The 10,655-nt window shown below is 45.7% G+C and overlaps 1 protein-coding gene across 1 annotated transcript in view; it reads right to left on the reverse strand.

The window, feature by feature from the left end:
• The window catches only part of Ank3 (ankyrin 3), a 316,865-nt gene that overhangs the window by 145,946 nt on the left and 160,264 nt on the right, over positions 1-10,655 (reverse strand). Inside the window, exons 9-11 of the mRNA XM_028780242.1 lie at positions 8,193-8,291; positions 4,198-4,395; positions 511-609 (exon numbers count right to left, since the gene is read on the reverse strand). Coding sequence (XP_028636075.1) covers positions 511-609; positions 4,198-4,395; positions 8,193-8,291 — 396 coding nt within the window. The remainder of the gene's footprint in view (positions 1-510; positions 610-4,197; positions 4,396-8,192; positions 8,292-10,655) is intronic.

The following is a 10,655-nucleotide window of genomic DNA, read 5'->3' on the forward strand; positions in this document are numbered from 1 at the left end:
CACACACACACACACACACACACACACACACACACACACACACACACCTGCTCTAGGAGAAGAGCCAAGGCTCCAATTTGCAGAGAGAGTTCCTAGAGTTGGAAGGCGGAGTGGGGTGGAACAGTTATGGAGTCGGCAGAGTGCTAAAGTGGTATGCGGAGACCCGGCGCTGACCCACGAGGATGGATTCTCTCGGTAGTTTCGCAGGAAAAGCACACAGGGCTTCCCTGCTCCTAACTGCAACACTCCCATACTTCATTCACTGTAAACGTCCACACAGAACAGTCCTTAACTCTCTCTCAGCACGGGAACAGGTTTCTGTCTTTCAGCCAGCCATTGGCAGCCAAGTGTGGATCGTTCGGCAGCACTGCCAGCCTCTACCCACGAGATGGCGCTATGCCAATGAGCTGCCCCTTAGGAGACGTAGCTGGCCTAAGGCTGTTTCCCTACCATGGCTACCTGAAGGAAGCTATACTCTCTGGTCCCCCAAGTCCCCGCAAGTAATCTCACCTCGGTTACAGCTTGAATAGATGCACCGTGCTTCAAAAGGAGTTCCATTACTCGGATGCGGTTCTTTTTGCAGGCGATATGGAGAGGGGTGAAGCCGTTCTGCAAGGAACAAACACATGTATCTACTTAACTTCAATCCATAGCTGTCAGTTCCCACCGTGTGCAGGAAGAGACATCTAGTACAGCAAGGTGCAGTGCGGACTTCAGAACCACAAGCAGTTAGATATACAGCTTTCCTTTGCTGGAAGGAAAAGGAGTCTGGACTGGTTTCTAGCAAGTTTCCCAGGTTGTGTAGGGAGAGTCAAACTGTGCATACACTTCTTTATTTTAGAGTTCATTGTTCTAAACGATTTTTTTTAAATCTCATTTTGATTTTTGACTCAAGAGTCTCATTATGTGAAGCCACGCTGGACTCAGCCAAGTGCCTTCTGATTTTTTCTTTTTTTAAGTTGCTATTATTATTATTACTTCAAATATTTATTTCATGTATGTGGGTACACTATAGCTATCTTCAGACACACCAGAAGAGGGCATCAGATCCCATTACAGATGGTTGTGAGCCACCATATGGTTGCTGGGAATTGAACTCAGGACATCTGGAAGAGCAGACAGTGCTCTTAACCACTGAGCCACGTCTCCAGCCCTCCTACTTTTTTCTTTGGATAGTCTGGACTGCAGCAGGCGCAGGCATGTGCCATTACCTTAGCTAATGTCCTTTGTCTTGCCTTTTTTTGTGGGCGAGGGGTATCTCTAAATGCTTGTACCACCACTGACCAGCCAGTTAGTCCTTTATATTATCCTTCATTGACTTACTGTGATACAAGTGTGTGTTAAGTTTCTAACTGGGGACAAGCAGTGAAGGTGCCTATTTAACACATCAAAGTAGACGGGGCCTCCAGGTTCTCCCAGCATCCCTCAGTCCCTACCTGTTACAGGGCATGGCTGGCATATCCTGCCCTCTATCCTGAACTTTCCAGCCCAGAGGCAGGGCTGCCCCTCCCCAAGAGGCTCTTCCCTGTATAATCCCCACCCCTCTCTTTTGCTCCTTTTGCACCTTTGGCCTCCTGGCTGCTGTACTTGGTTCCCGGCTCTCCTTTCCCCTCCCCCTCTCCATGGTGGTCAGGGTCATGAACACTCAAGACTCTCCCAGATGAGTCTGCCTCTATGTCTCCCTTATATCTATAATAAACTTTCTCCTCCCCCCTACCTAGGAGTGGTCCTGTCCTTTCCTTTCTTTTTTATTTCTTTTTTACTTCATTCAAAGCGCCCTCTCTCTTTTTGACTCTGGACAAACTCTGTACAAGAAACAAACCTTTATAAAATACCACTGTATGGATTTGTAAACTTAAAACGTTGAACTCCGAAATCCAGAGAGGATGGGTTTGTCTTCGAGAGAGGCATTAGTGTCTTGCTTTGTACATGAGTTCCCAGGCATTTAGTCTGAGCCTTCTGAGACTCCGGTAGTAAGGGATCGGAGTATGCTCACTGAGCACTTCCTGTTCCCCTCTGTACTGAATTAAGGGGCTAGCGTTCCCTTCTGCCTCACTTCAAATACAGTTGGGAAAAACACCAGCATAAAGTTAGTCTGCACAGTCGACCTTTGCCAGTGCCTGCTCGGACTTGTCCCCTATGTGACAGGACATTTGTATCTACACGCCCTAGAGAGTTTCCTTTATTCTGCAGCTTTAAGACTCAGGCACACAGCAGCAGAGCAGTGGTGGTGCAGGCCTTTAATCCCAACAGAGGCAGGTGGATCTCTGAGTTTGAGGCCAGCATGGTCTACACAGTGAATTACAGGAGAGCCGGGACTATTCAAGAGAAACCCTATCTCAAAACAGGAAAAGCAAAAACCCAAACCAAAAGACTCGAGCATGAACTTACTCTAAAGATGCAGGAACTTGGATGACTCAAGAGCATGTAGCTCATTGGCTCAAAGGGTTAATCTCATAAAAGAATTGCCGTTTAAACAAATTACCCACCAAACTGTTCTCTGTGCAACAGCTGAGACTGGATCACCTAGTTCAGCTGTCAAGCTCTAAGGTCCACTATACTAAGGTCCACTATACAGGCTGAATTCAAAGCTATAGCAGGTACCTCCAAGCAGTTTCCAGGACCTCTCTCTCTCTCTCTCTCTCTCTCTCTCTCTCTCTCTCTCTCTCTCAGCTATAATCCATCCCAGGGTAACTGTCTACAATGTCCCTCTGTTGGGAAAACTTTAGTCATAGGAAACTGAAAGTTAAGCCCACACCCTGCTTTAGGTCTTTTTTTTCCCCTCCTATGGAAAAAGAGTGACTCATGGTCATTCAGCGGTCCCCTCCCTTCTCAGAAGGCAGAGGCTTCTGACACACTGGGCAAGCCAACAGCTCCTAAAATACTTTTTCGGTAGAAGCTGTTGGGGTCACGAAGACAAAGGCGCTGCCGGCTGTGCGGTGCAGAATACCCAACTCCCTCCACTCCATTGAATTTCAGGTCCCCCTGAGGCAGAGGCACAGAGGTTCTGAAGGGCAAGGTCACAGGGCAGCATTGGAGGGAAGCAGAAGCCTGCTAGGAAGGGTTGGCTGGAGTCAACCTTTACCTCAAAATTACTAGTAAATTAACGTCTTCCCTGGAGTTGGGGATTTTCGTTCTTTCTCTGAGAGCAAGGGCTTAGTTTGAATGAAATGTCAACACCTTTCTAAGGATTATTTATTTTAACCTTACTAAGGACTAACAATAGAAAGCATCATCTTATCTAGAAAACCGAAGGTTAACATCATTTCAGCTCACAGGTTCTTGGACAAACATTATTACTTTTAAGACAGGGTCTCACTGTGTAGCTCTGGCTAGCCTGGGACTTGTTATTAGACCTGGCTAGCCTTGAACTCAGAGCTCTCCCGCTTCTGCCATTATGCCTAGCTGCCTGTATATATGTGTGTATGCATTTGTGTATACATACATGCATGTATGCATACACATAGATGTATAAGTGTATAGTATATGTGTATGTACATACATATATACACACATACATACTTTTTTTTGTTGTTTTTTGTTTTTCGAGACAGGGTTTCTCTGTATAGCCCTGGCTGTCCTGGAACTCACTCTGTAGACCAAGCTGGCCTCAAACTCAGAAATCCGCCTGCCTCTGTCTCCATGTGCTGGGATTAAAGCCGTGCGCACCATGCGCCACCACTGCCTGGCACTGTTTTTTTTTTAAATCTGAAACAAAGTCTCCTTCTGTAGACCAGGCTGGTTTTGAACTCATAGTATTCCTCCTGTTTCAGCCTTACAAGGGCTGGGATAAGAGGTTTAAGCAGTCATGTCTAGTTTGCTTCAAGATTCTACATGTCAGAAAGCAACCAGCAAAGCCCCTCAAATGTCTAACCCTGAGGAATCATAACATTATCACAGGAAGGTGAATGAAACTGGTCATGTTGGTCTTTTCATAATGGTGTCGTGTCAGGCTTTCTCTCAGGAAAGAGGAGCCTGACTGGAACCCTGAAAAACGAGCCATTTTGCACTGTCAGCTTTATTCCCACCAGCACAGGAGGCTTTGTCTACCCCCAAGGACATTTGGAAAGATTAACAAACTGCAATGGTTTAATGGACCTTCTGTCTTTGTGTCTGGAAGAGCAATCCCTCCACATGCAAGCTGCCATGCACTGCCGGCCAGACGCTCGCCTGAGCCGGATGGCAGGACAAACTCACCAAGGCTTTGGCGTTGGGGTTAGCTTTCTTATCCAAAAGAACCTTGGCAACTTTGTAATGGCCGCAGTGGGCCGCCACGTGGAGGGCGGTCAGGTAGTCGTTGGTGACGTCGTCCACGGGCACGTTATGCTGGAGGAGGAGCTGGACGCAGTTTAAATGGTCTCCTTGTGTGGCCATGTGCAGTGGGGACAGCCCATTCTGGAACACGGAAGAAGAGGACTCATTGTGTTTGCTTTTTAGCTCAAATGAGACAAACAGCGGAACAAGCAGGACCATGTTAAAAACTCTGATTCTTCATTTGGAAATACCTTACGTTTTAAAAAGGCACTGACAATCCTTTAGAACAGCTCCTGCTTTAAAAAAGAAAACTTTCCTTTCTTGTGTCAAAGAAAAAGAAAAAAAAAAACTGCCAAGGGTAATTTCTTTCCCCAGTTTAAAACTCATATGGTTTGCACCAGGGGCCAGAAGTTACTATCTTCTCAGTAGGATTTATTATTTAAAATTACAATTTAAGAAAAAGTGAGAGCCGATTCGTAAACGCTGGAGTGTTGCTGGTTCTGCCCTTGCAGATGGCCAGAAAAGTACAGAGCTCCAGACTCAAGACTGCACAGTGTCTGGGAAGCCTTCATCCGTTTCTAGAAGTCTGGCGCCCCCGTGTGTCAACAAGTAAAAGGAAGTCACTGGCCATTGGCTCAGTGAGGAGACCTCAGCTTAAATCATCCTGGCTTAATAGTCACTGCACATAGTTACGTGCGGTGCGAAGAAGTTGAAGATTTATTTCGAGACGTCAGAAAAGAAATGAATGAATATGGGAGTGCTTAGGTTCAGTCGCCAGCACTGAAGGGAAGATATTTAGAATGACAGCCACTCCTCAGTGGTTGGATACGTGAATCAAGGCCGAGCAGGCCAGCGTTAGTCTTTTCAAGCTTCTGTTAAGTGTTGAAGCGACATGGGAGAGCCTGGAGATTCTCGGCAGGCTCATTTACCACAGGGAGGTCTAAATTACTGATAGCATAATTTAGCACATTCAATAATCCAAGCAAGCCGTTTCCTCTATGATAACGGCTGATTCTGTTTTCAAAAAATGTAGTCATTGGGCTGGCGAGATGGCTCATCGGTCAAGAGCACTGAGTGCTCTTCCGGAGGTCCTGAGTTCAAATCCCAGCAGCCACATGGTGGCTCACAACCATCTGTAATGGGATCCGATGCCCGTGTCTGAAGACAGCTACAGTATACTTACATATAATAAACAAATAAACCTTTAAAAAATGTAGTCATTAACTGTCTTTAAAGACCTGGGACTCGTGCCTGGGGAACTGGGCACACCTGACTTCTCCAAGACCAGTGATTTCCCCCTACATTTATTACAGCATGAAACAAACAAACAAAAAAAATTTGTAGACAAAGCAATGTAAAATCAGTAAGCCATCACACTACCGCTGATGGATGCATATCTCAGATATCCGTGTTCCTTAAAGGCAAGACATTTATGATAGTATTTTCCCATACTGCCTAGCAGAGAGTTCTACAGGTAGAAAAAAATGAAAAAAAGGTAATAAGTGAAATAAATAGATGAATTTAAATACTTGGGTAGCCGTTGGGGAATTGAGATGTCCCTGCTTCAAGCATTTCTCCCTGCCCCTCCCCCCCCAATATTTTGAACCAAAGCAGACACTTAAAGGTGTCGCTAAGGGCTGGGGCATTTCCCATCTGACACTGCCCCCCCCCCCCCCCCGCACACCACAGGTCCTCCCTCGCTTCCGCCAAATCCTCCTTTGCTTTCTGTTTTCCTGTAGTCTTAGAGGAAGTACAAAGGAAACAAATCTCAGAGAACACAGGACTTCCTGGAGGCTGTAAGTGGGAAGCAGTGTCAAAAAAACGGAAAGAGGCTCTATCATGGAGAGCCGTAACCATCAATGTGATATACCTAGAGTTGACTGAGCAGGGATTCTCAATTGTTAGGACTGCCCAAATCAGCTTAGCCTGCGGGAATATTTATAGGGGATTGTATTGATCGGCAAATGACTTAGGAAGACCCAGCCCACTGTGGGTGGCACCATTCCCTAGGCAGGTGGGCAAGCAAGTGGTGTTCATTCATGATTTCTGCTTCAAGTTCTTGGTTCAGCTCCTTCACTGGCTTCCCTCAATGATGGATCAACTGTGACCTGGAAGTGTAAGCCAAATAAACTCTTTCTTCTCCAAATGGCTTTTGGTCAGAATATTCTATCACAGCAGGAAAGCGGAAACTAGAACGCCAAGAATGATGCATAGAATAATGACGTATGGGTGGAAAACTAACTCGGTGTCACATGGAATGATAGTGAGAACAAAGACGGAAAAATCAAGTAGCCCATGGATAGGACTCACATTGTATATGGTGCCTGAAGGATGACTTCGGGAGTGGTAGGCTTTCTTAGCTCAGCAATATAAAAGGCCTAAGGGACCGGACAAATTGCCTCAAAGTTAGGCTTGGAACGTTCTATGACTTCTCTCTCATCACATATCTTCATAAGTGCTGTGTACTACTAGGGGCTTGGGCTGAACAAGAAAACATACTGACTTTCATTCTACTGAAGAAAGCCAGGTAGCAAGCATGTACCGATGGCAGCAGAGAGCTTCTTTCTAAACGGTGTAAGGGACACTGATGGGGACTGAACCCTGTCTGTCTGTCTGTCTGGTGCTGACTTAAACACATGTGAGCACAGGTAGGACCGACAGTCAAAAAAAGGTCTATTGGGTGGGCCAGGGATGTGGAGGAGTTGGTAAATGCTTGCCCCACAAGCTTCGGGACCTGAGTTCGATCCCCTTGGAACCCACATAAAAGGCCAAGTGTGGCAGCATGTGCCTGCCGTGGCATTGTGAAGTCAGACGAGAAGCACCCTGGAGCTTGCTTGCCCTGTATCCTGAGCATGTACACACCTGTACACGAACATGCTCAGTGGGGGTGGGGGGTGTCTAACAAGCAGTCCTCTGAGGTGATAAAGCTCTCAATGCACCCCAGAATCCCAACAGCTAGTGTGCGTAGGTTCCTTGATGGGACCAATTGTAAGTTGCCCTTGTCCCTGTTAAGCGTGGAACCAGGGATAGAGATGCACGTTTGGTTTTGTGAGCTGACATGGGGTTCCCCCCTAGACTGCTGGGAATGGAAATCGAAGACGGGCTTCACTCTCAGATCTTACACAGTGGTGGGGATAGATACGCAGAGATTTAATGTTTTAAATTTGCACAAACTGAGGGCCCCGGTGTATGGACAGGCAAATGCTCTACCATTAAGCTGCGACCCCAGCCCCAGTCTATGAACTCTCAAGAGATAAACTGGGGGGTAGGGGTGTAGAAAAAGACTCAGAAGCAAGCCAGAAAGTAGAGCTTCAAGTCTCTTTAAAGCAGTAGTTGGCTGAGCCCTGAAAGTCTCATTGCGTAACATTAAATAGTCAGCATAACAGACCAAAGTAACAAGTGAAATAAACGGCTTTGCTATCGAACACATCATCCACAAAGGCTCAGAAACCTAACCTTATTTTGCACATGCGTGTGCTTGCATGTATGTGTGTGCATACTCAGGTGTGCAAAGCACACATGCATGCGTGCACACAGATGCCTGGACGACAGTGGATATAATCTACCTCGATTACTTTACATTTTACTTATTGAGAGAGGGTCTCTTGCTGACCCCTCTTCTTACTGGTTCTGGATCGTCTAGCTAGCTGATTTTACAGGGGGTTCCTCTGTCTCGCTTTCTGAGTGCTGGGATTACATGTAGCCACTAGTTTTTACAGCTTTTATGTGGGTGCTGGTGACCTGAAGCACAGTCCTCATGCCGTTAGAGCAAGCCTTTGTCCTCTGAGCCATCTCCCCAGTCTCAAGCTTATTTTGGGCATCCCTATAGAAGTGATGATCTTGCGTTCCATTTCGCAGTGCTGGTGGCTGTGCGCTCTTCTCCTTCAAAAGACGCAGATCTGAGCAGGGTACTGGAGTTCAGGAACCGCAGACCTTACCTTGGTTTTTGAAAGGATGGGGGCGGCTCTGTCAAGCAGCATCTCTACCACCTGCTCGTGGCCACTTCTCGCCCCACAGTGCAGCGGGGTCAGACCGTCCTGTGGAACAAAGGCGATACCGGAAGTCAGTACGATTTGGAAACGCGGTGTGCTGTTTATGTCCCGTCGTGGTATAAAACCATGCTGTGGGCCAGGTAGCATTCAAAGATTTGCTCATGGATCTCATAATTTTATATTTTAAAACCTGGAATGATGTTTTAGAAAATCTAAGCCCCAGTGAGAGATTGGACTGTCTCTGCCTCCCCATGACAGGAATTATAAATTCTGTGCTTTCTGTGGGTTCTGGGGATTGGAATCAGGTCTTCAAATTTATACAGCAGGCACTCTGCCAACTGAGCTATCTCCTCAGACCAAAACCTTTAAAGAGGAATTATGAGACGAACTGTGTAGTGATTCTTCCTCCTCTTACATATCCTTGCACCATGCTCCCCGCATACATTTTCTTAAGGTAACTTTGTGTTTGAGCATGCGCTGCTTAGCACACCACACCCTCTGGTGTGAACATATATAAATTTAAATTTAAGAGCGCTTTTCTGATTGCTTGAGAACATAGCCTCTGAATAACGAAACAGATCTGATTGGGATGACTAATCCAGCTGTTCAAACATGACCGATCAAAATATAAAAACTGTATCCATAACTTTATGATTAATTTATTAATTGATTTGTTAAAAACCCTTGTAAGGAATTGAGCACCCTTCGGTTAGTTCCCTATCTGATACTAAGTATGACTTACTGGGAGAAGGAGACACACTCCGGACTATAAACACCATCTCTAATTTTTGCTTCTACAGATGTTAGGGGTAAGAAATTTTGCTTGCTACTGTAACAAGCTAGATGAACACTGGGAATTTAAATCCACTCAACATTTGAGCAAAAATTTCTTTCTAATGTTTCATTGGTTCCTTTTTTGTGTTTCTAGATTTAATTAATTAATTTTATTAATTACCTTTATTTTCTTAATTAAAATGATTATTTATTTATATTATTTATTTTTATTTATGTGTCTGTGTGAGTATATGCCATGTGTAATATAGGTACCCTTGGAAGCCAGAAGAGGATGTCATATCTGCTGGACCCACCAGAGATACAGGAGAGATTCTGAGCCCTCCAATCTGTGTGCAGGGACCCAAACTTGTGTTCTTTTTTTTTTTTTTCAGACAGGGTTTCTCCGTGTAGCCCTGGCTGTCCTAGAACTCACTCTGTAGACCAGGCTGGCCTCGAACTCAGAGATCCGCCTGCCTCTGCCTCCCAAGTGCTGGGGTTAAAGGTGTGCGCCACCACTGCCCTGCAAACTTACGTTCTTTGAAGAAGCAGCAAGCGCTTTTAGCTGTTGAGTTATCCTTTTAGCACCCCCCCAGTCCTTCATTCTCAGCAACAACAGATGTATGATCTGTTTGGACCTCTTCTGGTAGGCACAAGAATCTCTTTTCCATTTTTAGGGTCACAAGTTCTCGACAGGACAGCAATATTTCACCTTCTTCCTTTCATTCCTAGCCTGCCAGAGCTTTGTACCCTTAGGCCCCCTGGGCCCTCCTTCAGTTCTCATAGACAAGGACCAGCTGCTAAGGGATAATTAAGAAAAGAGACTCAGCAGGGAGCCCAGTGAGCAGAAAGTCGCTCAAATCTGTCCAAGCCTCCTGGAGTTTTCAGGCATATTGGCTTCTGTGCTCTCCAGTGGGAATATACTAAATATTGTAATATAATAATATAAACATAATATGAATAGAAATAATATAATAATACTATTACATATAATAAAACCTACTCTAAAGACAGTCCTGTCTACCAGTACACCAGCGTTTGATCCAGCGTGCTGGCTTCACTTTCTAGCTGGGCAGATCTGAGGAGTGAGGCTGAGGTGTAAGGCTGGTGACTGCTGCGTAAGCAAGCAGCCACGGCCATATGTGTGAGCGACTACATCTCTAAGCAGCATCAGTGGTCTTTAAAACTGGATTCCAATCACGAATAGTACAGGAGCCAACTGGAGCATCCTCCAGGGACATTTAACTCTCCTCCCTTTCATGCTGATATCAAGCAATTGCTCTGTAAGTCAAGGAGGAAGCCACTGGAAAAGCAGAACACGGGAACCTCCAAACAAGCAAACAAACCAGCAGCAACCCAAACAAACCCACCGCCAAGTCCAGTGGTTTCCTAGTAACAAATCACCTGAGCATGTCTAATAAGACAAAGAAAGTGGGGACTCTGCCCTCACCCCACCTCCCCAAGACAGTTCATACACACATCTCACACACACACACACACACACACACACACACACACACTCATATATACACACATGCCATACATACCACACACACACTACACATGCACACACAACACCCCCAGACACACACAGACACACACCACCTACTCACACACACCACACATATACATACACAC

Source organism: Grammomys surdaster, unplaced genomic scaffold, assembly GCF_004785775.1.
Source record: "Grammomys surdaster isolate TR1022 unplaced genomic scaffold, NIH_TR_1.0 367, whole genome shotgun sequence".
In the NCBI taxonomy this organism is placed as follows: Eukaryota; Metazoa; Chordata; class Mammalia; order Rodentia; family Muridae; genus Grammomys; species Grammomys surdaster.